This window comes from Oncorhynchus nerka, linkage group LG26 (genome assembly GCF_034236695.1).
Source record: "Oncorhynchus nerka isolate Pitt River linkage group LG26, Oner_Uvic_2.0, whole genome shotgun sequence".
In the NCBI taxonomy this organism is placed as follows: Eukaryota; Metazoa; Chordata; class Actinopteri; order Salmoniformes; family Salmonidae; genus Oncorhynchus; species Oncorhynchus nerka.
Genome location: NC_088421.1, coordinates 29,829,544 through 29,847,984, shown reverse-complemented (window position 1 = coordinate 29,847,984; position 18,441 = coordinate 29,829,544). Strand labels below are relative to the sequence as shown.

General features: G+C 42.1%; 3 protein-coding genes across 3 annotated transcripts; all 3 read right to left on the bottom strand.

The window, feature by feature from the left end:
• Nucleotides 1-6: 6 nt before the first annotated feature.
• On the bottom strand, nt 7-5,582 carry ifi35 (interferon-induced protein 35). The gene is made up of 10 exons (XM_029650087.2): nt 5,514-5,582; nt 5,099-5,135; nt 4,935-5,012; nt 2,589-2,747; nt 2,292-2,408; nt 2,028-2,175; nt 1,845-1,954; nt 1,416-1,602; nt 1,140-1,249; nt 7-767 (listed from the first exon to the last, which is right to left on the bottom strand). Exons 2-10 carry the CDS (start codon nt 5,108-5,110, stop codon nt 558-560), a joined length of 1,131 nt encoding a protein of 376 aa, XP_029505947.2. The 5' UTR covers nt 5,111-5,135; nt 5,514-5,582; the 3' UTR covers nt 7-557.
• A 1,841-nt stretch (nt 5,583-7,423) lies between these two features.
• Nucleotides 7,424-9,507, bottom strand: rpl27 (ribosomal protein L27). Its single transcript, XM_029650090.2, has 5 exons — nt 9,410-9,507; nt 8,595-8,677; nt 8,281-8,450; nt 7,687-7,797; nt 7,424-7,514 (listed from the first exon to the last, which is right to left on the bottom strand). Exons 2-5 carry the CDS (start codon nt 8,673-8,675, stop codon nt 7,466-7,468), a joined length of 411 nt encoding a protein of 136 aa, XP_029505950.1. The 5' UTR covers nt 8,676-8,677; nt 9,410-9,507; the 3' UTR covers nt 7,424-7,465.
• A 2,994-nt stretch (nt 9,508-12,501) lies between these two features.
• Nucleotides 12,502-17,540, bottom strand: rundc1 (RUN domain containing 1). The gene is given in 6 exon segments (XM_029650785.2): nt 12,502-14,757; nt 14,760-15,221; nt 15,310-15,405; nt 15,539-15,737; nt 15,855-16,013; nt 17,015-17,540. Coding segments are annotated over 6 exon segments (1,707 nt in total). The 5' UTR covers nt 17,408-17,540; the 3' UTR covers nt 12,502-14,359.
• Between the last annotated feature and the right edge of the window lie 901 nt (nt 17,541-18,441).

Below are 18,441 nucleotides of genomic sequence, written 5' to 3'. Positions count from 1 at the left end.
CCATCGTAATGTCTGACTTGGTCCATTGGACAGACTTTATTACAATCACTGATTCTACCGTACGGGATTGCTCATTCAATACTAATGACAGAAAACAATAGAATACCACGATTATAGAACACTAAATATTGACACCTTTAGAGAGCTGTAGAATACACATTCCTTCTAAATGTTAACTTAAAGATATCTAAATTAGTCTTGTAAATTATAATTTACATTTCTTTGGCAACTTTTGTTCTGAATATTTTTTCTTCACTAAAAACGTTTCACCCAAAATGATCTGCATACATAATCAGAAATTCTATATAAATAGATGGTTCTACCAAATTATGTTTTGAAACAGGAAAAGACAACTTCAGACAAAAGCTTTGGCACAGTGCCAACCCCTAAGATTAGCATTTGATTGAAAGATGAGATCATACCTCTATCAGAACATGCTGATAGCAGGCCAGGATTAGATCCCCAGGCTGGATTTAACTGATCCTGTACTGAGATGAGCAGCAATAGAAAGGTGTCTGTTGAGCTCACTGGGGGAGGGCTATCAGTGCCTGGCCCTCTCACTGGCTCTGGTCTTCAGTGGGACAGTCCTCCTCGAACAGGGCCAGGGTGTGCTGCCCCAGGGGGTTGTAGAGGAAGGCGTCCACCTCTCCCCCACCGTTCCTGGTCTTCTGGAAGTGGATCTCCAGCAGGTCCTGCAGGTTCTCCTGCTCCATGACGGCAGGGATGCCAGTCAGCAGCACAGTACGCCCACAAGCTGACAGCCGTGTCTGGTAGAGGGGTCAGATTGGAGGATATTGCTTTACTGCAGACAGCTTCTAGACACTAATGTTTAGACTAGCTTGTCTGTAAGTCCCAAACAATGAGTTGAGCACCTATTATCTTGTGTATAGGGCCTTGAGTTTCCTAATTGAATAACAATCCCATTGTAGTTGTAACTTGTAACCAAATTTTAATGGGCGCACAACCATAGGCTGATACTGTGTATGGTTTATAACATTACTCTCAGAATTGATTTCACTAGGCATAAAGGTATTTCTGCTGATAGTGTAGTTGGTCTATGATAAAGTTCTTATTTTATAGTATGGTTGTCATGGAGTTAAAGGGATAAACTCATGGCCATGAACATGAAATCTGCTTACCTGGAAACTTGTGATCTCTCCGTTCAGAAATGGAGTCACCTTCACACTGTGCTTCCTCCCTTTTTCAAACTCCACATCGTGGTACAGCTTGCCAGTCAGGCCTTTGGCAACTGTGGTAAACAATGCACAGTACGCTCAGATAATCAAAGTTGTACATTTCTCATTATATAAAGTCAGAAAGAATGGACAGAAATAACAGTATGAAAATTCATTTGTCTGAGCTTTTTCACTTTATGAAGAAAAATACATTTTCTGACAGGAACTTGACTTGCGTACTATTGTTTTCTATAAAAGTGATGACCACGTTGCCAGAATCATGCAGCATGTCAGACTCTTCCACCTCCCCCCCTCCATTCTTGCTCTTGGCAAAGTGGATCTCCAGTTTGTCGAGAAAGCGGTCCTCCCCGGCCTTCTTGGGCAGGTTGGAAACCAGGATACGGCGGGAACATACCTCGGTCTCCATCTGAGAGACAGGTGCACACACAGACACTGGTTCACACAAAGGAATGCAATGACATACATACCAATGAAATAAACTAAACTAACTGGATGTAATCCAAGTTATTCTGCACATCCAAGTTATTCTGCACATGACACTCTTCATAACAGAGCCACAGTGTTGTTCAGGCCCTTGTATTGCACTCATTACATCATCTTCCTGACACCTAAACACTAGTGAATGGAGATGGGTCTCTGTGGTTGTACCTCTACTTGACAGGGCACCAGCAGCTGTACGAGCTTGGCCTCCAGAGTGATGGCACAATCCCAGCCCAGATCCACCTTATGCTCCCTCAGGCTCAGGATCTTCTGGGCCACTGTGGAGGAAAGGCGGTATAATAACCACAGAAATCAAATAGGTGCTAGACAGAGTAAAGGTTTCAGTTTTACCTTCCTCATCCTCAAAAGTGATCAGTGCAGTGCCCTCCTCCATTGGATACACTATACGTGGCTTCACATTAAAATTGAGTGTGTTTGCGCCATCACCCGTTTCTCCAGTGAACACAACCTTCTTTTCAGGCACTGCAGCAGTAGACACCTAAAACCAAGAGAGACCATCTTCAATAGTGAAACTAAATCTCAACACACCTACTACAGTACACAGCCACACTAAGACTAATAATACAGCTCCTGAGTTTTGGGGTGTGGCCCTACATCAGTCTGCTGCTTGAGGTTGTGGGTGCTCTCCTCCTCAAGCTGCAGTTCTTCCTCTGCTCTCTGGATCTCCCTCTTCAGTCTGCTCTCCTCATCATGCAGGGCAGCTATCTTCTTCTGCAGAGAAACATTACTCCTATCAGTCATTCAGGCAGAATCCAAAACCTCTATCAAGACCTCTCTCAACCCCGCAAAAAGCCACTAAGTATAGGAAAAGCGAAATATAGTGATATCCTAAGACAAATGTTAATCCTAGTGTTGATCTTCGGTTTAGTGGTTTGCGAGAGGTTGTCATACCCTTTCAGAGTCTACATCCCTGGCTTGGTTGTTGTCATCCTCTTCCAGAGATATCCTCAGTTTGACTACGCGCTGTCTGAACTGTTTAGCAAGGTCCTCCTGGTCATCCCTGGCTCTGGACAGGTCCTGCTGCTCCTTCAGCAACTGATTGTGTTGAACCTGAGAACACAGATTCTATGAGGCCCTTGAGCCATAGGCTACACTCACAAACCAAGGAGATTAAATATGCATCAATTATTATACAGTAGAGAAAGCTCTCTTTCTCTCACTCTCTCTATATATCTATATATACGCACACAGTGGCTTGCGAAAGTATTCACCCCCTTGGCATTTTTTCTATTTTGTTGCCTTACAACCTGGAATTAAAATAGATTTTCTGGGGGTTTTGTATCATTTGATTTACAAAACATGCCTACCACTTTGAAAACAAACAAGAAATAAGACAAAAAAAATAGAAAACTTGAGCGTGCATAACTATTCACCCCCCCCCCCCAAAGTCAATACTTTGTAGAGACACCTTTTGCAGCAATTACAGCTGCAAGTCTCTTGGGGTATGTCTCTATAAGCTTGGCACATCTAGCCACTGGGATTTTTGCCCATTCTTCAAGGTAAAACTGCTCTAGCTCCTTCAAGTTGGATAGGTTCCGCTGGTGTACAGCAATCTTTAAGTCATACCACAGATTCTCAGTTGGATTGAGGTCTGGGCTTTGACTAGGCCATTCCAAGACAATTAAATGTTTCCCCTTAAACCTCTCAAGTGTTGCTTTAGCAGTATGTTAGGGTCATTGTCCTGCTGGAAGGTGAACCTCCATCTCGGTCTCAAATCTCTGGAAGACTGAAACAGGTTTCCCTCAAGAATATCCCTGTATTTAGCGCCATCCATCATTCCTTCAATTTTGACCAGCTTCCCAGTCCCTGCCGATGAAAGACATCCCCACAGCATGATGCTGCCACCACCATGCTTCACTGTGGGTGTGGTGTACTCGAGGTGATGAGAGGTGTTGGGTTTGCGCCAGATTTAGTTTTCCTTGATGGCCAAAAAATGACATTTTAGTCTCATCTGACCAGAGTACCTTCTTCCATATTTTGGGGAGTCTCCCACATGCCGTTCGGCGAACACCAAACGTGTTTGCTTATTTTTTTTGTTTTGATTTTTTCCGTAAATCCCAGCTCTGTTGAGTGTACGGCTTAAAGTGGTCCTATGGACAGATACTCCAATTTCCACTGTGGAGCTTTGCAGCTCCTTCAGGGTTATCTTTGGTCTCTTTGTTGCCTCTCTGCTTAATGCCTGTGAGTTTTGGTGGGCGGCCCTCTCTTGGCAGGTTTGTTGTGGTGCCATATTCTTTACATTTTTAAATAATGGATTTAATGGTGCTCCGTGGGATGTTCAAAATGTCTGATATTTTTTTATAACCCAACCCTGATCTGTGCTTCTCCACATCTTTGTCCCTGAACTGTTTGGAGAGCTCCTTGGTCTCCATGGTGCCACTTGCTTGGTGGTGCCATTTTCTTGGCAGTGTTGCAGCCTTTCAGAACAGTTATATACACACACACACACACTTAGATCGCACACAGGTGGACTTTATTTAATTAATTATGTGGCTTCTGAAGGTAATTGGTTACACCAGATCTTATTTAGGGGCTTCTTAGCAAAGGGGGTGAATACATATACACAATCCACCTTTCCATTTGTATGGTTCTTTTTTCCATTTCACTTCACCAATTTGGACTATTTTGTGTATGTTCATTACATGAAATTCAAATGTAAAAAAATTTTTTACAGGTTGTATTGCAACAAAATAGGAAAAATGCTAAGGGGGATGAATACTTTTGCAAGGCACTGTGTGTATATATATATATATATATATTACATTTATTTCGCAATTCAAACTTTGTCACATGCGCCGAATACAACAGATGTAGGTAGACCTTACCGTGAAATGCTTACTTAACCAACAAAGAGAAAGAGTTCAGAAAATATTTACCAATTATAAAAAGTAACAATAAAATAACAAAAAGGAGGCATTATACAGGGGGTACCGGGTCAATGTGCAGGTGTACAGGTTAGTCGAGGAAATGTGTACATGTAGGTAGGGGTAAAGTGACTATGCATAGATAAACAGCGAGTAGCAGCTGTGTAAAAACAAATGTAAATAGTCCTGGTAGCCATTTCATTGTCTTCTGGCTTGGGGGTAGAAGCAGTTAAGGAGCCTTTTGGTCCTAGACTTGGCGCTCGGGTACCGCTTGCCATGCGGTAGCAGAAAGAACAGTCTATGACTTGTGTGACTGGAGTCAGACAAGTTTTGGGGCTTTCCCAATCAATATCCTTTCTTTGGTCAAATATACCTTGCATTTGCTGATAGCATGTAGGATTCCATCCAAGGTGTTTTGTGATCCCTGGGTGTCTGTCATTAAGGAGAAATCCTGAAAAACAATTCCATTCAATTCCATTAGGTCAGCCGCCTGTTTATACAAATGATAGGACTCACTGAAGATGGGGTCCCCCTTACCTCATCACACATGACTGTCGGAGAAATTGACGCTAATCTGTAAAGTATAAAATGTCGTGGAAAATGTGTTAATAATGAAAAAGAGCTGTGATAGATCAATTAGTGGAAGAATATCATAATTGGGCTGGCTGTCTAAATGTAGCCAACGTCTCCACTGACGAGTGTAGGCTACACTTCATAAAATGAAGTAGTTTGAAACGATCTAGTTTAAAGCTTTCGGTATTCATATAGTTACACATTCCTTTTTGATTCGGCCCAACTATCAACGCGTCCAAGTACCATTGACCGTTCATTTTAAATCTTTAATTTAAAAAAGTATGACTCTTAACACATATCCAATCAATTTTAAATTAAAATGAGTTTAAAATCATTTAGTTACGATTTTATAGAAGACAAAGCTGAGTAAACCACTTACCGTAGTTAGCTGTTGTGTAATGGTACGTCTTTTTCTTTCAGTTTCAGTTTCTTCAATCTGACACGGCAGATTTCGACAAGAGGTAGGCGCTTGGGTAGCCCTTACGCGCACTCATTAAATCCTTGATTATGCTCCAGCACAGCACTCAATACATCATCTTTTACTGAATATATATATATATATAAACGCAGCAAAAAAAAAAACGTCCTCTCACTGTCAACTGCGTTTATTTTCAGCAAACCTAACATGTGTAAATATGTGTATGAATATAACAAGATTCAACAATGGAGACATAAACTGAACAAGTTCCACCCATGTGACTAACAGAAATGGAATAATGTGTCCCTGAACAAGGGGGGGTCAAATTAAAAGTAACAGTCAGTATCTGGTGTGGCCACCAGCTGCATTAAGTACTGCAGTGCATCTCCTCCTCATGGACAGATTTGCCAGTTCTTGCTGTGAGATGTTACCCCACTCTTCCACCAAGGCACCTGCAAGTTCCAGGACATTTCTGGGGGGGAATGGCCCTGGCCCTCACCCTCACATCCAACAGGTCCCAGACGTGCTCAATGGGATTGAGATCCGGGCTCTTCGCTGGCCATGGCAGAACATTGACATTCCTGTCTTGCAGGAAATCATGCACAGAACGAGCAGTATGGCTGGTGGCATTGTCATGCTGGAGGATCATGTCAGAATGAGCCTGCAGGAAGGGTACCACATGAGGGAGGAGGATGTCGTCCCTGTTACGCACAGCGTTGAGATTGCCTGCAATGACAAGCTCAGTCCAATGATGCAGTGACACACCGCCCCAGACCATGACGGACCCTCCACATCGATCCAATGCCAGAGTACAGGCCTCAGTGTAACACTCATTCGTTCAAAGATAAACGCGAATCTGACCATCACACAACAAAACTGTGACTCGTCAGTGTAGAGCACTTTTTTACCAGTCTTCTCTGGTCCAGCGATGGTGGGTTTGCGCCCATAGGCGACGTTGTTGCCGGTGATGTGTGGTGAGGACCTGCCTTACAACAGGCCTACAAGCCCTCAGTCCAGCCTCTCTCAGCCTATTGCGGACAGTCTGAGCACTGATGGAGAGATTGTGCGTGCCTGGTGTAACTCGGGCAGTTGACATCCTGTACCTGTCCCGCAGGTGTGATGTTCGGATGTACCGATCCTGTGTAGGTGTTGTTGCACGTTCTGTCACTGCGAGGACAATAAGTTCTCAGTCCTGTCTCCCTGTAGCGCTGTCTTAGGCATCTCACAATACGGACATTGCAATTTATTGCCCTGGCCACATCTGCAATCCTCATGCCTCCTTGCAGCATGCCTAAACCAAATTCACAGATGAGCAGGGACCACAGGCATCTTTCTTTGTGTTTGTCAGTAGAAAGGCCTCTTTAGTGTCCTAATTTTTCATAACTGTGACCTTAGTGTCCTAACGACCATTCCACAGGTACATGTTCATGGATCATTGAACAAGCATGGGAAAGTGTTTAAACCCTTTACAATGATCTGTGAAGTTATTTGGATTTTTACAAATTATCCCTTGAAAGACAGGGTCCTGAATATAAAATGACCTTGAATAGATTTCTCAGGTGTGCTAGTGGCTGGAAAACATGCACCCAGTAGCTTGGTGACCACTGTGCCATACTGATACCATTAGACCAATATGATAGTGTGGAAATGGATTTGAGCAAAATGTAAAAGGACAAGCTTGTACTTTCCAGCGTTTCCACTTGTCAATGCCATGTTCACACAAGTCTGGTTGGGCCAATAAGTTAATTCATGACATTATCATTAACAAGCAGCTTTTGTAAACACCTTTCTACTGCTTTTTATGAGGCAATAAGCAGCTGTATTGCTTAATCTCCAACACTTGTCAATAAAACCACAAATGAAAACACCAGTCAAGATTTTTTTATACATTTATTAGTGAAACCAATGAACACCTAGAATCTAAGCTTCTGGAAGAACCATTTGTTCTTCCCTGTCTTGTATCTGTGGATAGAAAAAAAACATTTTAGAAAAGGTTTACAATGGAGACGAAAAAGCCTGCCATTTTATTATCCTATAGTAGTTAAGCTACTTGTATCATGTGTCAGATATTATCAGGACAAAGAACCTGTGCATTTCTCACAAGTCCTGGTTCCTGGTGTGGGAAAAGACTCACCTCTCCTCAAACTTAATCTTGGCCTCCCGTCTGGCTTTGCGTTTCAGGGCAGGGTCTCTGAAGACATCCTTGTTGACGACAGTTTTGTCCAGGGGAATGTCCACGGAGTATCTGAGCACAAGGAAAAACACAGTAAGAGACTTAGTAAGACACCTACGTCAAATTCCCATAAAAAAGGACAAACGCGAGTGGATAACACTTCATCAACTACTCTGAACATTCCAAGAATCAAGAATGAAAATCGAACCATCTATCAAGATTACTAATGCATGCAGAGATGAAATGTGTTGAGAAGCCAGACTTCACTAGCGTGCTGACCCAAACCATACTTTGGGTCAGCTCAGTACAACATGGCTTAGGAGTGTGAAATGGTAGTTCACCACATCAAACAGAAAAGGGTCCAGTCTGTACACCATCTATACATTCCTTGGCATTGCATCCTACTTAATAGATCCCTGTCAGTTTGGCCACTGCTAGAATTCCATAAAAATGTAGACATGGATGCAATACTGCTAGTCACCTACAGTTAAGTCTCACATGTCAGCAGGTAGCCACCTAAACAAACCATTACTCCAATGTCCACCTGGCACTGACCTGGTTGGCATGAGGTGATTGTAGTTGTACACCTTTACGAAGGCCTTGATCTTGGACCTCTTGGCAACCTTCTTCTTGCCCATGGTTGTGGTCACTTTGCGGGGGTAGCGGTCAATGCCCGAGACAAGTGCGTGGCTATAAGGGCGGTCTGAGGTGCCATCATCAATGTTCTGTAGGAAGAGAATCCATATAGTTAGCTGTTCAGTTACCAGTGTTTATGGACCACATTTCAAGAGGATTATCCAAGCAAACAGTAACTAATCAAACTGGGAGTGAAATATGCACATTTAGCAATAGTTCAGGAGCAAACTTACCTTGACTATAACAGCTTTACGACCAGCGTAGCGCCCAGCAAGGACCATCACCACCTTCCCAGGTTTCATGAACTTGCCCATCTCTGGGTGACAGAGGAGTTATAAAAGAAAAGCACTATTACTAACACAAGACGCCATGGAATGGTCAATGTGGGACAATACTCACTGCTTCTAGATATCAGTAGTATCTTTGTTATCTAGGGAGTACCGGTATGCTATTACCTAAACTAGCTACGTCAGCTTGGACGTCAGATGACCAATGACTGAACGCGATTGCAGGAGCAACAACGACGTAAATTAGCAAAGTCATGTAATGAAAAACAGTATTTTATGAAAAGTTAAATTACATGTCTTAACCAACGTTCTTTTGCGGTTTTTCAGCCGAGTAAATTTTGACTCGTTCTATTGCCCAGCCCAGCTAGACAGCCATCGCTGTTTATTTACCTAGTTAGCTTATTAACGTTACCATTCAGGTGAGGTGTTGTATACATTCATACATTTAAATAGGCAACCGAACGCCATTAACCGAGCACATTGTGGTTATCCGATTATATAAATTACATAACCGAAGTGGTTGGTTTTGAATCGACATGAACCCTCATCAAGCAAGCTGCCATGTTGAAACGCTAGCTATATGGATAGCGGACACTATATAAAAGTACACCTTTTTCCAATATAAATGTCAAATGTAGGGAAATTATCCCTAAACCCGGATCTAAAACGTATACTTTAGGGTAAAAAAACAATTAAAAAGTATGTAAACGTCAGGATTTATCAAGATGGTTGAAGATTATTGCGTTGAGAAATTCACTCACTGGTGCTATTCTGTGGCCACCGCTAGCAGGAAAGGAAGTTGAGAAGATTTTCGTGACCTTTCACATCAAATCAATGATGCGTCATTTCCGCCGAGCGGAACACCTCTTTGCTCAGAACTGGTAAAGGTGGCATGAAAACCTTTTAGGAAGCTACATTTGCCACATTCAGAATTATGTCCCTGTAATTGAGGATGATTTCCACTCAGTTTGCGATTCACCTGTGTCAACTGAAGAACCTGGCCCGGATGGCCTGTCAGTTGAATTCTATAGACAGTTTTGGGACTTACTACACGACACGATTTTCAATATGTTTCAAGATTGCATTAAAAATGGGGAAATGGTCTCCACTATGAAACAACCTTCTCTCATTGACAATTGGAGACCAATTACTTTTTAAAATGTTGATTATAAATTGATTGCTCTGGTTTATGCCGATACCATTATAAATGAGACTCAAACAGGGTTTATGAAGGGCCGTCACATAAACTCTAATATTCGTTTAGTCTTGGACCTTATATATTATTCAGATGCAATTGACTCAGTTGTCTTATTTTTGGACTTCTGTAAAGCCTTTGACACAATTGAACATGAATTTCTCTTTAGGTCTCTTAAGCTTTTTGGATTTGGTGAAAATTTGATTAAAGTCATTTGCATGTTTTACAAAGATATAAGTAGTTATGTGCTACTAAACCTTAATACTTCCTAAATATTTAGTATCAACAGAAGTGTACGACAGCAATGCCCAATTTCGCAATTTTTATTCATTTTGGTTGTGGAACTTCTATCTCTAGATATTCTGAATAATGCCAATTTTGTATGGCTTAACCATTTTTTAACAAAGAAATAAAAATTTCCCAAATGGCTGATAATACTACTCTTTTCTTAAGAGACAAAGACCAGGTCTCCCATGCCCTTAATGCTATAACTGCATTTTCTATTGCATCAGGATTAATGCTGAATGTTTCTAAATGTGAAATCTTATGTTTATTTGACTCTGATGATAAAGAAATAGAAAATATTCCTGTAAAGGACTGTGTTAAATATTGAGGAATACATCTGTCAAAAAACCACTTAGTCAGACAACATTTGAATTTCTCTACTAAAATTAAAAGAGAACTAAAAATATATTGAATAATTGGTTACAAAGAGATCTTTCTATACTTGGGAGTGTACTTCTGTCCAAGGCGGAGGGATTGTCTCGTTTTGTGTACCCCTCATTATTGTTATGTGTAAATTCAGCTACTTGTAAAGAGATCAATAAGACCTTTCTTGATTTCATCTGGAAAAATAAGACTCACAAACGGAAAAAGATCTGTCCTTTCTAGCAAAAGAGCTGAAGGCGGTCTAGAAGTGTTGGATTTTGTTGATATAAATAACACTTTCAAAATAAACTGGTTGAAAAAATGTTTGATCAATACTGATTCAATATGGTATTTCATTCCAAATAATGTGTTTAATAAATTGGGAGGTCTTACATTTTTACTGAAATGTAATTATATTACTGAAAGATTACCTGCTAAATTGGCTAGGTTTCACCAACAAGCTTTAATGACCTGGAAAATATGTTTCCTGCACAATTTTTCCCCTCATAAAGCTCTTTTGTGGAATAATTCAGACATAACTGTAAGGAATAAGTCATTGTTCTACCCCAGCTGGCATGAGAGGAATATTGACTTTGTTCTTCATGTTTTCGACAACAAGTGTAATATTCTCACATATGAACAATTTATAACATTGAAAGAGTTTCCAATACCTTTCAGGGAGTTTATTTCTGTGATCAAAGCTGTTACCAGTGGTCTAACTACACTAATGAAAACTCATCTTAGCTTTGGTAATGATCACAAAGTGTATCCAGAATTCAGATTGGAAGGCGTGGGCTTACTTGAGAGATCTTGTTGTAATCAATATATAAGACAAATTCTTCATTCACAAAACCAACTTACACCGAGAGGAACATTTTTCTGACACTGTCTGGAAAAATGCATAGTTAAGGCCTTACAAATACTGTATACCAAACAAAGTTAAGGAAGTGCACTTCAACATTTTTACAGAAAATATATCCATGTAATTCTATGATATCCAAATTTGTTCCTATTGATGATATCTGCGTTTTCTGTGAAAAAGAAGGTGAGAATCTCTCACTTGTTCTTTGAATGTAAATTTGTGTCAGAATTTTGGGAAAACCTTGCAAAATACTTATTTACCATTATGAACACAACCCATGTTTTTGACATGAAAGATATATGTTACTATTGCAATGATAACAAGACCACTGAAATGATTGTTCATTTTTTAAATTCTTGTTGCCAAATTCTTCATACACAAACAAAAATTCCAAAATTCTATACCAAAATTACACATTTTTCTGATTGAATTTAATTATCTTATTAAAACATTAACCCTAGTGAATAACATTTTCCTGAATCATTATAAGATTTTTTTCAGGGTAAATACAATTGCACTAAAATTGTTTATTTTTTGTATTTTCTTGTTAACCTGTGTTTTGTTTTGTTTGACATGTTTGATGTAGCAATGTAAGCTGATTTTTGTATTATGTTTAATAAAAATAATAATAAAAAATGCTCAGAACTGGTCCTGGAACAGTTCCATTATTTTGGAACATCATATATATATTTTTTAAGTCAGTTAAAGGACAAATTCTTATTTACAATGACGGCCTATCCTAACCCGGACGACCCTGGGCCAATTGTGGGACTCCCAATCACAGCCAATTGTGATATAGCCCAGGATTGAACCAGAGTCTGCAGTGATGCCTCTAGCACAGAGATGCAGTGCCTTAGACCACTGCGCCACTCAGGAGCCATTTATGTCAAGCATATAAAAGGTAACCTAGTGTCAGCCCTATATTGAGTTTCTCTGTGACATGTGGCAATCAAGGTGTCCTATTCAGTTGATGGCACAGTTGCCAGTGTTCTCTGATGCTGCTATGCAAAGTGAAGGCCTGCAACCTGACTAAAGACAAAAGTGTCAGGCATCATTATTACCCCTGTATTTTATATGACTTATTAATGTGCACTGACAACAAGTGTGTTGAAAGCAATAAATGGATACAAATTGTGCATGGGCTGAAATAGGTTTTTGAAATAGTTTATTTGCTCACATTCATAGTTATTGAACAAAAACAATAAACAGCTGTATAACTTTTTCTCAATCTGACCAGTAGGGTATACACAGAAAAGCAAAAACAAATCAGAGACAGTAACTAAGTCTAATTTTTCATACAGAAATGTACATTGCTTAGTAGTAGTATTGTGATGTGTGCGTCTATGTTTGCGTTAACAGTAGTTTTGACATGAGCACAGTGCATTTGAAAAGTGAAAAGTAACAATGCAGGCTAAATGAAGGGGTTATTGATATTCACACTAACACATCAGTATCCCTTTTGATGTAGGACAACCTGTCCTCCCATACACTACATGGAGATGCACACCAGTAAAGCACAGACCAGATCCAAGCATAGTCTGGTAGTGGTCCGGCTGAGGCATTTGCAATTTACTATACAACAAAATAGAAATAGATCCCAATACAATACCATAGACCATAAGAGAACAGAACAGAAAGTCTGGGAGCAGCACTTAACCAGTAACAAAGTAGGTAACACCTTAATATGAGGGTTGGAAAAACCATACCAAGGATGATAACAGTTTTCACTTATGTGGAAATGAACCGTATCTATGGTTTGTACATTCAGCTTTTCAGGATACACCCCATGTGATTCACATGTAATAGGAAGATTTCACTTCAAGTGGTTTTCATTCACCATTCAAAAAACGAATAGAAACAGAGAAAACAATCACATCCCACAATCATCTTAAATATTAGACGATTAAATATATAATTACATATAAGCTAAATAGTTAAATGGTATATTTTTAGTAATTTTTGAATCACTTCCATTTGGACCAGTAAAGCAGCAGTTAATACAGGGTCTCTACGTTATCCACCTTCTTTAAGACACGTTAGGCAGGTTCTGCTTATTTCTCAACGGAGAGACACTACATGCTGCATGAGCGATCATTTTGATTTTCAGAACACTTGTGACATCTTTAGAATTTTGACCTCTCTTGTACATTCATTGGTGAGAGCATACACTGTTGCCACGTTCATTTGACCTGAGTGCATTGAATAGTGCGCGTCTTCTGTGAACGCAACAGTGGAGCTTTGAGTAACCACAGAGAGCAATGCTCTGTGAATGTGAACTGTAGTAACCCATATTATTCTCTTCCGTAGAGAAGACAAATTGTACAGTTTAGTGACAGTGCAGGATACTGGTCTGTTTTTGCCCATACTACAGAGTATGGGGAGGGAATGACTATACATTTGGTCACATTGATGATCACCCATTCTATAGGTAATCATTATACAGTAGTGAATTACTATAAAAGGCCAACCTCACGATATTATCTGCATAGGTCTGAGCTACTGTATCTCATCTCCATAGGGACAAGTCAAACAACATCACATAAAGGAAGTGTTTCCTAAGGGGAGGCAACAAGCTCCATATATGCAATGTAACAAGACATTAAGATCTTGATATGCTCCCTTTGTGTGGTTATGGGGGGCATTGATAAATTAAATGTTAGTTACAGATTTGCTATATAAAAATCAGATTTGCTATATAATGCATCTCAACATTGCACACTTGATTTTTGTTGAACAGCTTTGCACGGAATTCATGCCATGTTTTTAGACAGGATGCTAACAAAAATGTTTTGACCCAACGACCCAAGATACATTTAAAGTTAAACGGATAAAGCAACATTAGCACAATTCTTTTATGCCAATTATAATTTCAGCACTTGAGGAAGACCCAAACCATGCCTCCCGGTCCTCAAAGGCCAGTCGATTGTATTATTTTTACCCTTAAATCAGGCCTGGTAACCATGTGAGCTGAAAGCATGGTTTTGGGTGTCTCTCGACAGTCCCTTCTCAGAAGGCATCCTTGATGTTCTTGAGCTGCCTCACAGCCAGGTCCACCGGCAGGTTAAACTTGAGGTGGCTGATACGTCCCAGGATGCGCAGGGCTCCCTCAAAGCCTGTCTGGGCCATGTAGCTCCAGTGCTGGTAGTGCGGGTGCACCAAGGACCCTGACTTGCACAGCAGGTTAAGCCATGACACTAGCCTCTGCTCATTCAGAGCCATGCATACCAGAGCCTTGAACTCTGAGTCTGCTCCTCGCTTGTAGCGATCGTGCTCCAGCAACACTGAGTGAATGGCCCAGAGCAGAGACTGCTTGGGTGTGACAGTGACCGGATTGCCCGCAACAGGTAGGCTGAAGGACTGCGAGAGTTGGCGGGCAGGCGACTCCACGAAGGCCTTGCCATTTTGGAGTGGTAGTACTTGACAAAGAGCTCCCAGGGGTGGATGGTCGATGGGCCAGGTCTGTAGGGCAGCAGGCAGGAGATGGGGGCCAGCACCAGGCTCATGCCCTGGGAGGGAGAGTAGAGACCGTGGGCTAGCAGGTCTCTCAGAGCCATGGCCAGCTCCTTCCTCACTGAGGCAGTGAGCTCATCACGGGACCCCAGGGCCAAGCTGCTGTTGTAGCTGACCACGTGATCTACTGAGGGCTGTCTGCATGAGGCCTGCACTCGAACCCGGTCTACAGCCCCCTCCAGACGCTGCAGCAGAGGGCCGTAGTCCTGGCCCACTTCCCCCTGCGACCACATGCTCTGGGGAACGTGGCCAGCCGCACAGCCAAACTGGCTCACTGCAAAGATCTGCAGCACAGCCAGGGCCCGCTGGATCAGCTGCAAGCCTGTCTGCCTCATCTTCTGGGCCTGCTCTGGGTCCACTATGGGCAGGAGAAGAGAATCGTTAGAACAGATGTATTGTGAGTGATGTTGTAGAGCCTATGATAATAATGCTGGGTGATAACTGACTTTTCTTCCTCCCTCCAGGGGCTCTGGTGTTGGGCCCTGCTGTCCTCGGCTGCTGGCTGGGTTCACCGCCAGACAGAAGAGGGTTCCCTACCTCATCTGTTGGGTAAAGGGAAAATACAGTAGTAAGTCAGAATATTGGTGGAATATTTCGGTAACAAAGTGTGTATTAGTGAGCTTCCAAGACACCTAACCACAGCCAACATGGCATCCCAGGCCCACTGCCACCTACCCTGGATGAAGTTGATGAACATCTCTAGGTCCCTGATCTGGGTCTTGAGCTGGTCCACCAGCTGCTCCTTGACCCTGGCTGGGTTGACTATTTGAGCGATGGCAGCGTCCACTCTCTGTCTTAGCTCCTCAGGCGTCAGGTTCCCTATGTCCTCATTGAAGTTCACATCCAGCTTCTTGATCAACTCGTCAATGATTACCTGGCAGTGGAAGAGTGGAACAGTCATGAGTATTATCAGGACATTACACATGAGGAGGAAACAACATTGTATCGAATAGACTTTTAGGAGACTTCTGGTACATGAACGGAGCCCTACCTTCTGTCTCTCCATGACCACAGACTGGGGCAGGGAGTCGTAGCTGCCCTCCTGGTAGGCATAGCACTCCAGGTCATCCAACTGGGTCTTCAGCTGGACGATGAGCTCCTTCTGCTTCTCCCTCTGGACCTCCAGACGCTCTCTCTTCTCCCTCTCACTCTGTGTGGAGAAGAGAGAACACAGAATACACTGTCAGTGGAGGACTGGGGTGTACAGAGGGGACAGGGAGTGATGGGGAGGGTCTATACACAGCCCTTATTCATCGTGCATGTTTACTAAAGACAGACTAAACAGATGCTGGAGAGGAACAGAGAGCTGTAGCCATACTCACCAGGTCCTCCTACAAGTAAAGCATGTAGACACAGAGGAAATCAGAAAAAGAAAACCTTTAATCAAAGACAGTATTACATAAGCAGGCCTTATGACGAAGGTAAATGGAGAGTTGCATGGAGTAAACAATGGGGTTTGGTTTAGTTGTGCATACAGAAGCTATGATTACAGAGGTCAGGTCTGATCTCTGTAATAATAGTGATAATGATCTTCTGGAAGCATGTTAACTGAGCCTGTCAGTCACTTATTGTGCTGATGAGATACCACCATTTTCTATCTTCCTCTGGAGATAACAGATCTCAGGGAACAGAACAGAGAGCACAGCCTTGATGTTTTGATGCAAACCAAAGCCTTAATCAAAAGCCAGGTAGCCGCAGGATAATTTCATTTCCTGTGAGAGGTTTGACAAGACGGTGGCTGCTACTGCCTGTGTGTGCGTGTACGATCGCATGTTTCCGAGTGTTGCATCCCAGGGTGTGTCTGAGTCTATATGTGTCCAGTGGTCATCCTCACAGCTATCCTACTGACACTGAATGATGACCAGCCTACGGGCAGCAACTAATGTGACCACCACACTCACTCCCATCCCCTCACCAGGTATTACTGGTGGAACACTGTGTACTGACGTCGGTCTGTGGTCTGTTTTGTGGGGGACTAACATAACCTATTTTTCTACACATAATGGATAGCTTATAGCTTGCATAATCACACAACCTCAAGCAATTGAGTGTTTGTGTTGACATAATTTTTCCACTTACTGAAGAGGAACCATTGTTTACATTCTTAGATCTACCAAGTCTGACCAGCTGTTGGCTAGATGGACTACTTACCGCGTTTTCGAGCTGTTGAGTATCCTGTGGCCTGCATCCCACAACGTGAGGACAACCTTTGAAGGCAAACTCCTCGAGTTCTACCAGCATCCTCTCCTTCTCATCAGTCGGGGCGTGAACTATCTGCTTCAAGCGGAACTGCACTTGTGCAAAATGAGATGTCAAAGCGAGGAGCGAGGAATTCAGCAGGCCCTGTTCGTCCTCCAATTTCCTCAATCTTGCGGCCATCTCCGTCTCACCAGACGCAGCTGAGCCTTTCCTCCTCGGCTCGACCGCGTTTCCCTTCCCGCTCTCATCCTCCGGACTGGCTACAGCGCCGACGGGCGCCCATCGCTCGCCAGCCCCAGCAAAGGCAGCTTCGCTGTCCGAGGTTGACAGTTCCTCTGTCGACATATTTGAAAGGTAATAAAGACAACGTTGTCCTCCGATATTAAAGTTATTGTCAACTGGAAACGACGCTTTGTTTTATCGTTTATGTACACCGTTTTTTTACCACCGATGAAGCAGGTGCATCGCCATCTTGAAATATTCATACGTCAAAGGGAGAGGCGGGCTTCCAAACGTCATAAACAGTGCCACGTCATCGTAAAAGCACTGATCTGGTGTGCATATGAACTGCCTGCAAGAAACATCAATATGCCATTTGAACCTATCCGTAGCATAACTTCCCAGTGGGGCACACTGACGAGAATAGTAGGAGTATGGTTTGTTGGTGTTTAATCCGGTGGTTGAGTAGAGTACCAATCTTGAAGAAACCATTTGAGTTATCCAAACGGGTGGAGAGAGTACTGGGTAAAGTGAAGGTTGTGAGGATCACGAGAGGCGGGCTCATCAGAAGGAACGTGCCTTAATCGATTTTCTAAATCGCTAGCCCATACTGCATTTATTTATTTATCTTGCTCCTTTGCTAACAAAAATCTCTACTGCACATTTAAGTATCTGCACATCAATCACTCCCGTGTTTAATTGTAATATGATAATTACTTCGCCACCATGGCCTATTTTTGCCTTACCTCCTTATCTCACCTCAATTGCACACACTGTATATAGACTTGTTCTACTGTATTATTGACTGTATGTTTGTTTATTCCATGTGTAACTCTGTTGTTGTATGTGTCGAACTGCTTTGCTTTATTCTTGACCAGGTCGCAGTTGTAAATGAGAACTTGTTCTCAGCTAGCCTACCTGGTTAAATACAGGTAAAATAAAGTTTAAAGTGTCTTTGTGTCTCTTGAACAGGGCACCCCTCAAGGGGGGTACATCATCCCCGCAGGAGTCTCGTGGGAAGTTGATTTTGAAGAGATTAAATATATTCCTGGAGTAATTGAAGCACGTTGGATGAATCGTGTGATGAATGGTGAAAAAAGTATATTTGTTCTTTTGATGTTAGTCTCCCTACTCAAATGCAGTTAAGGCATATAACATTT

Coding starts and splice junctions, on each gene's coding strand:
- ifi35 (XM_029650087.2), bottom strand. Junction 2,409..2,588: donor GGGATGTAGACTCTGAAAGG/GTATGACAACCT, acceptor GTTTCTCTGCAG/AAGAAGATAGCTGCCCTGCA. Junction 768..1,139: donor GAGAGATCACAAGTTTCCAG/GTAAGCAGATTT, acceptor CCCCTCTACCAG/ACACGGCTGTCAGCTTGTGG.
- rpl27 (XM_029650090.2), bottom strand. CDS start 8,675: ATGGGCAAGTTCATGAAACCTGGGAAGGTGGTGATGGTCCTTGCTGGG. Junction 7,798..8,280: donor AATCACCTCATGCCAACCAG/GTCAGTGCCAGG, acceptor CCTTGTGCTCAG/ATACTCCGTGGACATTCCCC. Junction 7,515..7,686: donor AAGATTAAGTTTGAGGAGAG/GTGAGTCTTTTC, acceptor TTCTATCCACAG/ATACAAGACAGGGAAGAACA.